Here is a 17,026-nt window from a genome sequence, read left to right on the forward strand (position 1 = left end):
GAGAGAGAGACAGAGCGAAAGATGGGGAGGGATTGAGGTCTGGGGAAACTCGTGTGGACCAGTTTCTGCTTTGGTTGTAATATTTCAAAAGGAATCGGCGCAAAGGAAAGTTGTCAAATGTTTAATGTGACTTTTTTTTTGAAAACACAACATTTCCAGGTACAAGAATTCTAATTTGCAGGTCATTTGGAGGTCGGTGGAGGGATTTTGATTAACGAAGTTATGGAATATTTGGACTGAGTTTTTTAAAAAAATTGGGCAACCAATGCAGCTTTAATTATCTGTACAACTTACAATCTTATAGCACCTTCAGGGCACCTCTCAGATGCATTATCAACCAAAGCGTGACACAGTCTCATATGAGGCATTAAGGCAGCTGGCCAAAATCATAGGCTCCGTACAGTGTGGAAGCAGGCCATTTGGCCCATTGAGTCCATACTGACCCTCCCAGCCAAGCCTAGTCCCCTATTCCTGTAATCTTGCATTTCCCCATTGGCTAGCCCGCACATCTGTGGACGCTATTGGGCAATTTAGCACAGCCAATGCACCCTAACCTACACATCCCTGGGCACTATGGGACAATTTAGTGTGGCCAATCCACCCTAACCTGCATATCTTTGAACTGTGGGAGGAAACCCATGCAAACACAGGGGGGATAACATGCAAACTCCACACAGCCTGTCACCCCCGAGGTTAGAATCGAACCCAGGTCCCTGGCACTCTGAGGCAGCAGTGCTAACCACTGAGTTACGATGCCACCTCAATCTGGATTCATCCCTGCTGTTGGGAAGGCTGGCCTTTAACTCATTTGAAGATCAGCAGAATGAGACAGATTGAAACTGATAAGATTCTGAGGATGTTTTCCCCTTGTTGGGGTCTCTTAGAGAAGGCGTCAGTTTTAGAATAAGGGGTCCCTCATTTAATACAGAATCTTTTCCCTCATAGGGTCGGGAGTCTGTGGAATTCTCTGCTGTATATCTGAGACTGAGTTAGACAGAGTTTCGATTGACGATGGAGTCAGGGCTTGTGAGGGAAGAGGCAGGAGGGTGGAGTCAGAGCCACAATTGGATCATATGAGTTTGGTGGAACCAGTTTGAGGGGCCTGTTGGCCCAGTTTCAGCATCGGTAGGTTTTCGAGATGGGAGAATGAGACAGAGAGGTTTGGGGAGGGAGGCTGAAGGCATTAGCTGGCAATGAATGAGGCTTGGAAATGAAGGGTGTTGAATGAGATGAGTTGCAAAAGTATTCCCAATTGTTGGAGTACAGAGATTGTTAGGGCTGGAGGAGGCTGCAGAGAGCGAGGGAGTTAATGGTAAGAGAGAAGATCTTAGGTTACAGGAGGATAACAGTTGGTCCGATGGTATTTAACTCGGATAAATGTGATGGAGGTGTACAGCATGGAAACAGACCCTTCGGCCCAACTCATCCATGCTGACCAGATGTCCTAAATTAATCTAGTCCCATTTGCCAGCATTTGGCCCATATCCCTCTAAACCATTCATGTACCCATCCAGATGCCTTTTAAATGCTGTAATTGTACCAGTCTCCACCACTTCCTCTGGTAGTTAATTCCATACACGCACCACCCTCTGTGTGAAAAAGTTGCCCCTCAGGTCCCTTTTAAATCTCTCGCCTCTCACCTTTAAACCTGTGCTCCTCTAGTTTTGGACTCCCCTACCCTGGGGTAAAAGACCTTGACTATTCACCCTATCCATGCCCCTCATGATTTTATAAATCTCTACAAGGTCAACCCCTCAAGCCTCTGACGGAAAATAGCCCAAGCCTCTCCCTATAGCTCAAACCCTCCAAACCCGGCAACATCATTTTCTGAAGAAGGGTCCAGACCCGAAACGTCAGCTTTCCTGATCCTCTGATGCTGCCTGGCCTGCTGTGTTCCTCCAGCTCCACACCTTATTATCAACATCCTTGTAAATCTTTTCTGAACCCTTTCAAGTTTCTCAACATCTTTCCTACAAGCAGGGAGACCAGAACTGAACGCAGTATTCCAAAAGTGGCCTTAGCAATGCCTGGCAATATGTAACAAATGGCAGGGCACTGGATAGTTTAGAGGAACAGAGGGATCTTGGGGTAATCATTCACAGATCCCTGCTGGTGACAGAACAGTTGAATTAGATAGTTAGGAAAGCAAATGAGACACTTGCTTTCATCAACAGTGGTATAGAGTATAAGAGCAGAGAGGTAATGCTGGAGTTGTACAGAGCGTTGATCAGGCCACAACTCGGATACTGTGTGCAGTTCTGGTCACCTCACTACAGGAAGGATGCGATAGCCCTAGAGGTGGTACAGAGGACATTCACCAGGATGTTGCCTGGGGTGGAGAAATTCAGCCATAAAGCTAGATCAGATAGGTTTGGATAGTTTTCTTTAGAGCAGAGAAGACTGAGGGGGGGGACATGATTGAGTTGTATGAGGGGTATGGAGAGGGTGAATTGGTTGAGGGGTCAACAATGGGGGGGGGGGGCGGGGGGGCGAAGGGGCAACTAAAGGCAGGATGTTTAGAGGCAATTTGAGGAGATGAATTTCACCCAAAGGGTAGTGGGAGGAAGCTGGAATGCACTGCCTGGGAGGGAAGCTTGAGGCGGGAAACCTCACACAACCTTTTAATAAGTACAGTGGACAAGCGCTTGTAACATTCAAGGATAGCAGCTGAGTGCTGGAAAGTGGGACTGGCGTCGATAGGTCAGCGTGGACCTGATGGGCCGAAGGGTCTCTTCCTTGCTGTACCACTCTCTGACTCCTGCGATGACCACCAACCCCCCTCTTCAAACAGCATTTGTTTCACCTCCGGAAAAAGCTTATCCAAGAATTCATTTCCTCCCATCAGACGTCGCTTGTGCCAGGGTTCAGGAGATTAATTCCCAGGGGCTTTCTTTTTTTCAAAAAAAAGGAGTAATCAACCCACGTCTGGGGCTTGAAGCCAGATCTTCTGGCCTAGAATCTGGGACATTCCCACTGCACCACAAGATATCTTGAATGTGCTTGCCACTTCACCACAGATAGGCAACCAAGAGACAGCTTTTGGTCCTGTCGTTAGCACCAGATCTCAAATGAACAAATTAAGAAAGTACAGCATGGGAACAGGCCCTTCGGCCCTCCAGTGCCGACCGGCATGCCCCAATTAATCTAAAAACAAACCTGCCATTTCTCGATCCGTTTCCATCTATATTCCTTCTCTATTCATGTGCCCGTCTAGGTGCCTCGTAAATGTCTCCGAAGTGCCCGCTTCTGGCACTGCATTCCAGCCTGCTACCACTCTCTGCGTGGAAAACTTCCCTCGCACATCTCCCTTAAACTCTCCCCCTCTGACCTTGAACCTGTGCCCCCTTGTAATTGAAACGTCAAGCCTAGGAAAAAGCCTCTGACCATCCGCCTCTCACAATTTCGTAGACCTCTATCAGGTCTCCTCTCAGCCACTGACTTTCCAGTGAAAGACGGCAGATGAGTTTTGTTTGAGCCATGGCTTCTGGCTATCATGCAGATGCCCCGGTTTCTTGGCTGCATTACAGGACACAGGAGTGGATCCCACAGCCTTTTAAAACTTCTCTGCTATTCTATAATGATTGCAACTGATCTTCAACTCCACTTATCCACCTGTTTGCCCTGTCCCTTGATGGCCCTGAGTGGCCAAAATCTGTCTAATATACTCAACAATGGAGCATCTACACCTCTCTAAAGAGTGAACAATCTCTTCTCAATTTAGTCTCTCGTTGATCGATTGGCAGGATCGCAAGAACGTGTCAAAGCTGGGGCTATTTTCCCTGGAACATCGGAAGCTGAGGCGCTGACCTTATAGGAGGTTTACAAAATCATGAGGAGCATGGATAAGGTGAGTAGCCAAGGTCTTTTCCCCCCAGGGTAGGGGAGTCCAAAACTAGAGGGGCATAGGTTTAAGGTGAGACGGGGAAAGACTTGAAAAGGACCTGAGGGGCAACTTTTTCACACAGGGAATGTGGAACGAGCTGCCAGAGGAAGTGGTGGAGGCTGGTACAATTACAACAGGCATAAAAAGGATGGGTATTTGAATGGTCTAAGAGGGATATGGGCCAAATGTCGGCAAATGGGACTGGATTAAAAAATTTAGGATATGTGGTCGGTATGGACGAGTTGGACCACAATTCCAAATAAAAGATGGACTGGGACCGTACTGATTGGAATTTAGAAGAATGAAGGGGGCTATCTCACAGAAACATACGAAATTACAAAGGAAACAGATAAGATAGAAGCAGTGAGGTTGTTTCCACTAGAATTGGGGGGCATAGCCTCAAAATAAAGGGGGGAGCTGATTCAGGACTGAGGAGGAACTTCTTCACCCAAAGGGTTGGGAATCTCTGGAATTCCCTGCCCCAGTGAGGTGAAACTCACTGAAGGCAAAGATAGATTTTTGGAATGGTAAAGGGATTAAGGATTACGGTGAGCGAGCAGGTAAGTGGAGCTGAGTCCACGAAAAGGTCAGCCACGATCTTATTGAATGATGGAGCAGACTCGAGGGGCCCGATGGCTTGTTCCTGCTGTTGTTTCTTACATCCTTATGGAGGGTCTGTTGCCATCCTCTGTGACTGAAGACGACTTGGTAGATTTAATATCATCAGCTGCTAAATTGCCCAGGGTGAGGTTGGGGGCGGGGGATGGGAGTGTCAGTTCCACACCTTCAGTTTTCCTAAGGTATTTAAGGATTTAATAAAGGTGGCTTTGGGACTTCATGAGGGAACACTATTCCTTGGCTCCTGCTCCCAAATCTCTGCTCAGTGTCAGGGAGGAGATGGGAGCCTGGCTGCAATTCCTCCCCCGGCTGAAATGCCTCGCTCAGCGAAACGGACGAGATCTGCCCCGCGCAATGTGTTTGCTGCTTCGTCTTAGAGAGGAGACCGTGCCACTGAGCCCGCGATTGCAAATCCCAGCGTGTGATATCGTGGGGGGTCGTAGGCTTGGATCTACTTAATAGCTGATTGATTTATTATCACCTAAGCGCAGTGAAAAGCTTTGTTTGCGAGCCGTACAGGCAGATCACAGTAAGCAAGGACATACAGATCATAGGGTGAAAAAAAATACACTAGACAGAGGCATACAAGTTACATCGCATGGGGCGTGCACCAGGCAAGATTAATGTTAGCAAGATCAGTGTTACTTGAGGCTACAGAGTCCATTTATCAGTCTAATAACAGTTGGAAAGAAGCTGCTCTCGAACCTGCTGGTGTGTGTGTTCAGGCTTCTGTATCTTCTGCCTGATGTAAGAGGTTGTAGGAGGTCATTACCAGGGGGCAATGGGTCTTTGATGTTGCCAGCCTTTCTGCAGCAGCGAGCCGTGTAAATGGAGTCCATGGATGGAAGGTTGGCTTCTGTGATGGTCTGGGCTGTGCACACCACCTTCTGTAGTTTCTTACGGTCCTGGGCAGAGCAGTTGCCATACCAGGCCGTAATGTACCAGGACCGTATGCTTTCAATGGGGCATCTGTAGAAGTTGGTAAGGGACCTTATGGACATCCCAAATTCCCAGAGCCTCCAGAGGAAGAAGAGGCGTTGTTGTGCCTTCTTGAGTATTGCATTTACATGGGAAGTCTAGGACAGTTTGTGTTGGTTATCGTCGCTCTTCACCCTCTCAACCTCAGTCCCGTTGATGTAGATGGGGGCGTGTTCCCCTCCTTTCTTTCTGAAGTTGATGATCAGTTCGTTAGTTTTGCCGACGTTGAGAGACAGATCGCACCACGTCGCCAAGCCCTCTATCTCCCTTCTGTGTTCTGACTCATCGTTGTTAGATATCCGTCCTACCATGGTGGCGTCATCAACAAATGGCTTTCATTCGAAATTAAGCAATGTGGGTGTACAGCAGGGGACTGAAGATGCATCCTGAGGGACGGCTCCAAATGTTGAGTGCTTTCATGGAGAAGATGCAGTTGTCTATCTTCACTGATTGCGGCCTACGGGTCAGGAAGCTGAGGATCCAGTCGCAAAGGGCAGAGTTGAGACCTAGGTGTCGGATTTTCGAGATCAGTCTGGAGGATTTGATGGCGTTGAAGGATGATGGAGCTGTAGTCGATGAGCAGGAGTCTGACGTAGGTGACTTTGTAGTCCGTATGTTCCAGAGGTGAGTGCAGGGCTGGGGATATGGCATCTGCTGTGGACCTGTTATGGCGGTAGGCAAACTGTAGGGGATCGAGGTGATGTGGGCCATGACCAGCCTTTCGAAGCACTTCAGGATTATTGACATCAGAGGAACTGGGCGGTAGACATTAAGGCACGTTGCATATGCTTTCCTGGGTAGGGAGATGATGGTGGTCTTCTTGAAGCAGCTGAGGACCTCAGCCTGTAGGAGAGAGAGTTTGAAGACAGTCCACGCAGGCTCTAAGTGCTCGGCTGGGGACTCCTTGGGTTAATTCCCAGGAAGGCCGATCCGCAGCGGCGATGGTGGGAACAGCTACGTCTGGGGCTGTCGGGAAAGGTGCCACCCAGCCACGAGCATTCTCCCCTGAAGATCTGTTAGACTCCAAGTCGCCTTTCTGCAGCGTTTATTCATTGGAGAGATCCGTCGGTATCCAGGGAGGGAATTGATGATGGGATCGGGGAGACTCATGGATTCAAGCTCAGGGAAACCAAAGCCGGTGGCCGAGATGGGTTGCTCCTGCGTGAAGTTGGCTTATCAGAGGTGGCTTGGGGGTGTGGGGAACAGGGGAATAAAAAAGGCTTTCTTCATTTCATGGCGGTGACACAGTAAACGTCGAGAGGCTCAAAGACAACGGTGTTGGGGGAGCGTGAGCGCTTACTGGTGGAATCTTGTCGTCAGGGTTTTCAGAAAGCGACGCATGGCCTTGCGGAAGTTGATAGCCCAACCTAAAGCCACGAACAGAACGGGATTCAGTCCCCATCGGGGCTCAGTCCTCAGTGAGATCCCACAAAATAGCATTCCGGAAATAACTGGAATTTGTTTCCTCGATCATCGCAGCAAATATTAAGCTCCCCGTTTCGCAGGGATTCAGAACTGGAGCAGGCAATTCAGCCCTTCAAGCCCTTCGTTAAATCTCTACGGCGTGGAAGCAGGCCTTTCGGCCCATCGAGTCCACACCGACTCTCCGAAGGCCATCCCTCCCATACCCACCCTATTCTTGAAACCCTGCTGTCCCCATGGCTAACCCAGGCACTACGGGACAATTTAGCACGGCCAATCCACCCTAACCTGCACATCCCTGGGCACTACAGGACAATTTAGCACGGCCAATCCACCCTAACCTGCACATCCCTGGGCACTACGGGACAATTTAGCTCAGCCAATCCACCCTAACCTCACACCTATGTGACTGTGGGAAGAAACCAGAGCACCCGGAGGAAATCCACGCAGATGCGGGGAGAGTGTGCAAATTCCCACACAGACAGTTGCCCGAGGGTGGAATCGAACCTGGGTCCCTGGTGCCGTGAGGCAGCAGTGCTAACCACTGAGCCATCATGCCAACTCTAAAACGATTAACATGATCGGGGCTGGTCCCAACTCCATCTCCCACTTGCTCCCCATAGCCTTTTATCCCACTTTTCATCAGAAACATATCGTTTTGAATCTGTTCGTTGATTGTGCCTCCACTGCACTCTGGGGCAGTGAGTTCCGCAGATTCCCAACCCTCTGAAAGAAGTAGTTTCTCCTCATCCCACTTTTGAACCCACCTCTTCTTGATCTGTATCTCATGTTCATGACTGTCCTCAAGGGGGAACATCTGTTTGGCATCCTCCTTATCAACCCCCTTTAATATTTTATAGACCTCCGTCAGAAACCCCAACACTTTTCTGATCTGCAGCATGGAAACAGACCCTTCGGTCCGACTCGCCCATGCTGACCCAATCAGGTATCCCAATCTGATCTAGTCCCATTTGCCAGCATCTGGCCCCTATCCCTCTAAATCCTTCCTATTCATGAACTCATCTAGATGCCTCTTAAATGTTGTGATTGTACCAGCCTCCACCCTTTAGGGGAAGGCATGGCCTAGTAGTATTATTGTTGGACTGTTAATGCACAGACCCAGATTTGAATCCTGCCATGGCAGATGGTGGAATTTGAATTCAATAAATATCTGGAATGAAGAGTCTAATGATGACCATGAATCCATTGTCAATTGTTGGAAAACCCCATCTGGTTCACTAATGCCCTTTATGAAGGAAACTGCCATCGTTACCTGGTCTGGCCTACATGTGACTCTGGACTCACGCAACGTGGTTGACTCTTAACTGCCCTCTGGGCAATTAGAGATGGACAATAAATGCTGCCTGGCCAGCGATGCCACATCCCGTTTATGAATTTAAAAAATAACTTCCTCTGGCAGCTCAATCCATACACCCTCTGTGTGTGTGAAAAAGTTGCCCAGAGGTCCCTTTTAAATCTCTCCCCTCTCACCTTAAACCTATGCCCCTCTAGTTTTGGACTCCCCTACCCTGGGTAGAAAGCCCCTTGAGCATGGGTGAGGTCCTGGAGGACTGGAGAATTGTTAATGTTGTCCCCTTGTTTAAGAAGGGTAGCAAGGATAATCCAGGAAATTACAGACCGGTGAGCCTGACATCAGTGTGGGGAAGCTGCTGGAGAAGATACTGAGGGATAGGATCTATTTACATTTGGAAGAAAATGGGCTTATTAGTGATAGGCAGCATGGTTTTGTGCAGGGAAGGTCATGTCCTACCAACTTGATAGAATTCTTTGAGGAAGTGCCAAAGTTGATAGATGAGGGAAGGGCTGTAGATGTCATACACATGGACTTCAGTAAGGCGTTTGATAAGGTTCCCCATGGTAGGCTGATGGAGAAAGTGAAGTCGCATGGGGTCCAGGGTGTACTAGCTAGATGGATAGAGAACTGGCTGGGCAACAGGAGACAGAGCGTTGTAGTGGAAGGGAGTTTCTCAAAATGGAGAACTGTGACCAGTGGTGTTCCACAGGGATCCGTGTTGGGGCCACTGTTGTTTGTGATATACATAAATGATCTGGGGGAAAGTATAGATGGTCTGATTAGCAAGTTTGCAGATGACACTAAGATTGGTGGAGTAGCAGATAGTGAAGGGGACTGTCTGAGAATGCAGCAGAATATAGATAGATTGGAGAGTTGGGCGGAGAAATGGCAGATGGAGTTCAATCCAGGCAAATGCGAGGTGATGCATTTTGGAAGATCCAATTCAAGAGCGAACTATAAGGTAAATGGAAGAGCCCTGGGGAAAATTGATGCACAGAGAGATCTGGGTGTTCAGGTCCATTGTACCCTGAAGGTGGCAATGCAAGTCGATAGAGTGGTCAAGAAGGCATACGGCATGCTTTCATTCATCAGACGGGGTGTTGAGTACAAGAGTTAGCAGGTCATGTTACAGTTGTATAGGACTTTGGTTCGACCACATTTGGAATACTGCGTACAGTTCTGGTCACCACATTACCAAAAGGATGTGGATGCTTTGGAGAGGGTGCAGAGGAGGTTCACCAGGATGTTGCCTGGTATGGAGGGCACTAGCTATGAAGAGAGGTTGAGTAGATTAGGAATTATTTACATTAGAAAGACGGAGGTTGAGGGGGGACCTGATTGAGGTCTACAAAATCATGAGAGATATAGACAGGGTGGATAGCAAGAAACTTTTCCCCAGAGTGGGGGACTCAATTACTAGGGGTCACGATTTCAAGGTGAGAGGGGAAAAGTTTAAGGGAGATATGCGTGGAAAGTTCTTTACGCAGAGGGTGGTGGGTGCCTGGAACACGTTGCCAGCGGAGGTGGTAGAGACAGGCACGATAGCATCATTTAAGATGTATCTAGACAGATACATGAATGGGCAGGGAGCAGAGGGATACAGATCCTTGGAAAATAGGCGACAGGTTTAGATAGAGGATCTGGATCGGCGCAGGTTTGGAGGGCCGAAGGGTCTGTTCCTGTGCTGTAATTTTCTTTGTTCTTTTGTTCTAGTCACCCTATCCATGCCTCTCATGATTTTATAAACCTCTATAAGGTCACCCCCTCAGCCTCCAACGCTCCAGGGAAAATAGCCCAAGTCTATTCAGCCTCTCCCTGTAGCTCAAAACCTCCAAAATCCTTGCCAATCTTTTCTGCACACTTTCAGGTTTCACAACATCCTTCGTATAGCAGGACGATGTAGAGTTATGTGCAGTATTCTAGAAGCTTCCCTTTCTTGGTAAGTGCACTGCGTTGGGAGGCCATGTTGCGGCTGTACAGGACACTGGTTAGGCCACTTTTGGAATACTGTGTGCAACTCTGCAGCACTCCCTCAGCGCTGACCCTCCAACAGCGCCCGCTCCCTCAGCGCCAACCCTCCGACAGCGCCCGCTCCCTCAGTGCCGACCCTCCGACAGCGCCCGCTCCCTCAGCGCCGACAATCCGACAGCATCTGCTCCCTCAGCACTGACCCTCTGACAGCATCTGCTCCCTCAGCACTGACCCTCTGACAGTGCCTGCTCCCTCAGCACTGACCCTCTGACAGTACCTGCTCCCTCAGCGCTGACCCTCTGACAGTGCCTGCTCCCTCAGCACTGACCCTCTGACAGTGCCCACTCCCTCAGCACTGACCCTCCGACAGTGCCTGCTCCCTCAGCGCTGACCCTCCGACAGCATCTGCTCCCTCAGCACTGACCCTCTGATAGTGCTCCTTCCCTCAGCACTGACTGTCCGACAGTGCCCCCTCCCTCGGCGCTGACCCTCCGACAGTGCCCCCTCCCTCGGCGCTGACCCTCCGACAGTGCCCACTCCCTCAGCGCTGAGGCTGGGCGCAAGAGCCTGGATGAGATTCCGAAATCTCCGGGGTCGTGCTTGAATTCGGGTGATACGACCTGCCAGGACAGAGCGCCGCCCGCTAATTCACAGCCAATGAGCCAATCAGTAATCCACTGGATCATTCACCACTCACCCATTGAGAAGGAAGCTCGGATCTTTCTGTCATTGAGGGGCTGAGCTATTCGGAAATTGTTAACCAAGGGTTGCTTCAGGACGGCGTCGGGTCCCGTTCTGAACAATTTGGTCTTAAAGGCTGCAAACTGTGGGAAGGAGAGAAGACACAGGGTTGAATTTCTATAGCGCCTGGTTCCGGGGCTGTTTACAGCCATTAAAGACCCCGGAGCCCCCTCTGGGTCAGTCAGTGGCTTGTTAAGGGCGAGACATTATCTCACTTCTCAGCGAAGCTTAAAGCGACCCTCCCCGCAACAACTCCCCACCCTCCCACCCAACCTTCATAGCTTGTTCCTCCCGCTTGGGTTCGAGAAAGGAATGTTCTCCAGTCAGTTGTCCAACTCTTTCACGGGAGGTGGGCATCGCTGGTGAGCCTGGCATTGTCGCTCCTTCACCCACTGACCCAAAGGTCTCTTCAAAGGACAGATAAGATGCTGTGTGTAGGCCCAGACCCAGGGGGTAAGGATGGTAGACTTCCTTCCCCCATGACCGACCCACCCCCCCTACCCGTGGATCTCCTTCTTAACGATAAACAATGATGGTTGGCACGCAAACCAATTCCAGTGGGAAGACGGTGGCCTGGTGGTATTATCAGTGGGAATGTTAATCCAGAAACCCAGGGAATGTCCCGGGGACCCGGGTTTGAATCCCGCTATGGCAGATGGCGGAATTTGAATTCAATAAAAGAAATCTGGAATTAATAGTCTGATGTTGACCCTGAAACTATTGGCGATTGTCAGGGGAAAAGCCCAATCTGGTCCTTTAGGGAAGGAAACTGCCATCCTTACCTGGTCTGGGCCTATATGTGATTCCAGGCCCACTGCAATGCGTTGTTGACTCTTCACTGCCCTCTGGGCAATAAATGCCAGGTAAGCCAGTGATACCCAAATCCCGCCAATGAATAAATAAAAAGAAAAGACTAAATTCGATTCGGTGAATTTAAATTCCATCGGCAGACCCTGGCAGGATTTGAACCCTTGTTGCCAGAAGGGTGTTTTCGTTTTAATCCATTCATGGGAATGTGGCATGGGTCAGCATTTGTTGCCCCTCCCTTAAGCGTTAAGAGCCAACCACTTTGCTTTGGGTCTGGAGTCACGTGTAGACCAGACCAGGAGAGGCTGACAGTGTCCTTGCCTCAAGGACATTAGTGAACCAGATGGGATTGACGTGGGATGCACAATAGCAGACCATGTGATAGCAATACCTGGTCTGTGGGGCATTATGGGAAAGGACTGGGTGACCACTTCGCAGAACACCTACGTTCTGTCTGTAAAACAAAAAAATAAAGTGACCCCCGTGCTTCCATTTGCCTGCCACTTCAACACACCACCTTGGCTCCCTGGCCAACATCTCTGTCTCAGGCTTGCTACAGTCCAAGCTGGAAGAACGCCTCGTTTTGTGCTTGGGAACTCTACAGCCTTCTGGTCTCAATATCGAGTTCAACAATTTTAGGGCTCGAGGCGCCTTCTCCCGTGTCCTTACCCCGAACCCTGACCCCAACACACATGGCCTGCTATTAGACACAACTTGATGTTAGCCAATAACAGTGCCCGTTAACAGCTACTCACCCTCCCTCACTGTTCATTACCCAATCCTCTGGCTGTCCAGCTGTTCTTCTCTCTCTTTTGTGGCCTCTAATGTTTACTTCTTGGCCCCCTCCCTATCTTCTGCGATAAAATCCCATCAGTCCTGAGGAAGGACCCGAAACGTTAACTCTGATTTCTCTCCACAGACGCGGCCAGACCTGCTGAGCGTTTCCAGCGATTTCTGTTTTTCTCTCTAGATTACATGTCTGGTGATACTACCACTAGGCCATGGCCTTCCCCTCCCCTTAGCCTGGGGACGCTACCATTATTCGCCCACTGCCATTAGACATCAGTCAGCCTATGGACTCCAGTTGAGATTTTCCGCCTCTTCTGTTGAGGAGATATTTCCGGCTCCCCAATACAGCCTTGGGGAGGAGAACTGGGTCCAAACACTCCCGAATCACCGCAGACGTGACTCCCTTTGCAATCGAGAGACTTGGCCCCACGGGGGCCATCGCCAATGGCTGATCAGTACCTGGGACTGGGAGAGCTGTACTCGCTGATGGAAGAGGATCCATTGGACAGACTGGAAGCAAGGTGGGGTGGTCAGTGAACCGTTGTACGTGAGGTAGTCATCCAACTGTTTGGGAAACAGTGAGTGAACATCAAAGGAAGGAATCTTGACATCCTGACCTGGGAATTGAAGAACAGGGAGAGCGATTGAATCTGGCTTTCCTTGGAGCAAAAGCGAAAACAGGTTGTGACTCTCACCGGAGTTTACAAGAGGTGATCTCATTGAGGATTCTTAAGGGTCAATGCTGAGAGGACGTTTTATCCCCCTCATGGGAGAGTCGAGGACCAGAAGGCATAGTCTCAGGATAAATTTAAAGACTGAGATGAGGAGGAATTTCTTCTCTCAGAGGGTTGGGAGTCTCACACAGCAAGGGAACAGACCTCTCGGCCCAACTCGTCCATGCCATCCACACACCCTCAACTGAACTAGTCCCATTTGGCTGCATTTGGCCCATATCCCTCTAAACCCTTCCTATTCATGTCCCTAGCCAGATGCCTTTTAAATGTTGTAATTGTACCAGCCTCCACCACTTCCTGTGGCAGCTCATTGCATACACGCACCACCCTCTGCATGAAAAAGTTGCCCCTCAGGTCCCTTTTAAATCTCTCCCCTCTCACCACCCTTAGAACTCCCTTGATCCTCTTTCAAAATCCTTCATAGAACCATAGAATCCCGACAATTTGGAAGCAGGTGATTCAGCCCATTGAGTCTACATGGATCCTGTAAACAGCATCCCAGCCAGACCCACACACCTACCCTATCCTCGTAACCCTGCATTTCCCATGGCTAACCGACCTAGTCTGTACATCCCTGGACACTACAGGACAATTTAGCACGGCCAATCCACCCTAACCTGCACATCCCTGGGCACTACGGGACAATTTAGCACGGCCAACCCACCCTAACCTGCACATCCCTGGGCACTACGGGACAATTTAGCACGGCCAATCCACCCTAACCCGCACATCCCTGGGCACTACGGGACAATTTAGCACGGCCAATCCACCCTAACCCGCACATCCCTGGGCACTAAGGGACAATTTAGCACGGCCAACACCATTAGCTGCACATCCCTGGGCACTACGCGACAACTTAGCACGGCCAATCCACCATAACCTGCACATCTTTGGACTGTGGAAACACTCGGAGGAAACCTACACAGACGATCGCCCGAGGGTGAGTTCAAACCTGGGTTCCTCGCGCTGTGAGGCAGCAGTGCTAACCACTGAGCCACTGTGCCTATTTAAGTGAACAATGAACAAATGAACAAAATTACTAACAAACCGATAATTCCCCCTTAGACTACTAACTACATCCTAACTGTTCTAAATTCTACTGGAATGCTGTTCAGATAAATGTAAGTCCCACTTAATAAACCCCATTAATAACAGAACAATGAATTATAACTTAATCCCCTCCAAGTTCGCACAGACTGTCTTCTGGAATATTCTCCGCCCTCTTCACAAACGCCTTTCTTCCACTAATTCTGCTGTCAGGGATATTTTATCTCCATAATATCTTCAATGAGGACTTTGAGCTAAAATGCCATGGTGCATTTAGTTAGTGAGAGCTGAACGGTGCTGACTCTGGGGAGGTAGCATATGGCTCTCCCTGATTTTCCAAATGCCCTGGTCTTATATACCCAGAATGACATAATCAAATTCTTCCAATATGATTGGTTTCAGGTTGTAAACACCATCAGATTTAAATTCAATTGGCTTTCTGTATCGAGGTGCTTGGTTTCAATTAATTGGCCAAATTCAAAACTGGTTGTCTTGGGAAAATATGCTGCTTGGCAGTTCTACACAAAATGCTTCCATTTGGGTGTACCTGCATTTATAAACTTCCAAGCACAGACAAAGCGCAAGCTCTTAAAGGGATCACGGCACTCTTGAACCCACTATCATTTTTTACCAACAAATTCTAACTTCCTGCCTTCCAATTCATGAATACTCTACCCAACTTCGTAACAATAATGCAGACCTCTTTGCATCTTCGTTAGAACTTGTGTTGTTTTTCAAATGTAACAATATGCTCTCTAGCCAAGTCACTAATATAGACCGGAAATAATTAAGGGCCTAGTGCTGGTCCCCAACAGCACTCCAAAGCTTATATTTTATTAACCTGAAAATTATCCATTTATACAAACGAACCAATAGGGAACAACAGTAGGCCCTTGAAGCCTGATGTAATTTAACCTCATTTCAATATTCCTGTGATACCCAGCTGACAATCTTTCACCCCCTTGGTAGTTAAGATTCAATCTAAAAATTCTTAATGATTCTGCATTCACTACGTTAGGAGGAAGGGGAATTTCAGAAGCTCACAGCCTTCTGAGAGGAAAGAATTTCTGACTCCCTCTTCCCTGATACTCTTTGCCCATGCTAAAGTATCAAGCCCTCATCCCGACCCTTACCTCTTTCAGTCTCCTTTTCTAGAATGCCTTTTGGAACTCTAAATACATTACATCGACTGGTTTTCCTTTATCTACCCCCAAAGAACACTAATCAATGCATCACATACTGTTCTCCATTCACAAAACTGTTAATTTTGCTTAATGGTGTTACAGTTTGCTAAACGTCCCACTACTTTATTGTTAAGTACAGATTTTAACACCTTCCCAATGACATACCGGCCTATATTTCCCCACGTTCTCCGCCCTTTCTAGATTAAGGAAAAGTTGGCACATGTTAGTACCTGAAGAAGAGTGTCCTTGCATTAATATTTACCCTTTAACTTATAGAATTAATGATAGGGCTCTGGGTCGTGCAGTAGAACAGAGAGGCCTAGGGGTGCAGATACATAATTCTTTGAAGTTTGGGTCACAAGTAGACGGGGGGGGGTTAAGAAGGCATTTAGCACGCTTGCCTTCATTGCTCAGATTTTTGAGTTGGGACATCATGTTGAGGTTGTACAAATTGGTGAAGCCTCTTTTGGAATACTGTGTCCAGTTCTGGCCACCCTGTTAAAGGAAGGATACTGTTGAACTGGAGACGGTTCAGAAAAAATTTACCAGGATATTAGCAGGAATGGAGGGTTTAAGATATAACGGTAGGCTGGATAGGCCTGTATTTCTTTTCACTGGAGTGTAGGACGTTGAAGGGTGAGATCTTATCGAGGTTTATAAAATTTTGACGGGTATAAAATGGCAGGTGTCTTTTCCCTAGGGTGGAGGATTTTGAGACTAGGGGGCATATTTTTAAGGGGAGAGGAGAAAGATTTAAAAAAGACATGAGGGGCAATTTTTTTACACAGAGAGTGGTTCTTGTGTGGAGTGAACTTCCTGAGGAAGTGGTGGATGTGGGTACAGTTACACTGTTTAAAAGACATTTGGATAAGTACATGAATTGGAAAGGTTTGGATGGATATGGGCCAGGAGCAGGCAGGTGGGACTAGTTTAGTTTGGGATTATGGTTAGCATGGACCGGTTGGACTAAAGGGTCTGTTTCTGTGCTGTATGACTCTATGACCGAACTGACTAAAGAAAATATCTGACCATCTATAGGATATCACATTGCTTTGTTGCAGGAGCTTGCTACAGGAAAATTGGTTGCTATTTTCCCTGTCAGGCAACAGTTTAAAATTAACTATTGGCTGGGAAGCCAACATCTCTTCTCTTTCAGTGGTAGGTCAAAGGACCTTTCATGTTCCTGCTTAATGTCTGATCCGGCGCAGGACGCTGTTGGACCTGACTCAGGAGCAACAGCTGGGATTTTGGTTTTAGCTCCACAAAATAGGATTTTGCATCCACAACTTTCCAGCTCCAAGACAAAAGGATTATCCAGGGCTTGGAGAACTAGAGCAGAGCTGGCTAGGGAAAGAAGGAGGAATTTGGTGACACAATGATCAAGCATGCCCTGGGGAGTGGTGCCTGAAAGTGGAGTCGCAGGTAGACAGGGCGGTGAAGAAGGTGTTTGGTACGTTTGCCTTTATTGGCCAGTGCATTGAGTATAGGATTTGGGAGGGTCATGTTGTGGCTGTACAGGACATTGGTTAGGCCAGTT

General features: G+C 48.5%; 2 protein-coding genes across 5 annotated transcripts in view; both read left to right on the forward strand.

Annotated features, from left to right (window-relative positions):
• The window catches only part of LOC109924234 (gamma-secretase subunit APH-1A-like), a 29,794-nt gene extending 25,947 nt beyond the window's left edge, over positions 1–3,847 (forward strand). Inside the window, exon 6 of one of the 4 annotated variants that reach the window (XM_048620383.1) lies at positions 3,722–3,847. In XM_048620383.1, coding sequence (XP_048476340.1) covers positions 3,722–3,806 — 85 coding nt within the window. In that variant the 3' untranslated portion in view covers positions 3,807–3,847. The remainder of the gene's footprint in view (positions 1–3,721) is intronic. The other 3 variants (XM_048620385.1, XM_048620381.1, XM_048620382.1) reach the window with 3 other exon arrangements.
• Positions 3,848–12,968: 9,121 nt separating this feature from the next.
• Positions 12,969–17,026, forward strand: part of mrps21 (mitochondrial ribosomal protein S21) — a 26,169-nt gene continuing 22,111 nt past the window's right edge. Inside the window, exon 1 of the mRNA XM_048620297.1 lies at positions 12,969–13,045. Coding sequence (XP_048476254.1) covers positions 12,969–13,045 — 77 coding nt within the window. The remainder of the gene's footprint in view (positions 13,046–17,026) is intronic.

This window comes from Rhincodon typus, chromosome 46 (genome assembly GCF_021869965.1).
Source record: "Rhincodon typus isolate 14 chromosome 46, sRhiTyp1.1, whole genome shotgun sequence".
Taxonomy (NCBI): Eukaryota; Metazoa; Chordata; class Chondrichthyes; order Orectolobiformes; family Rhincodontidae; genus Rhincodon; species Rhincodon typus.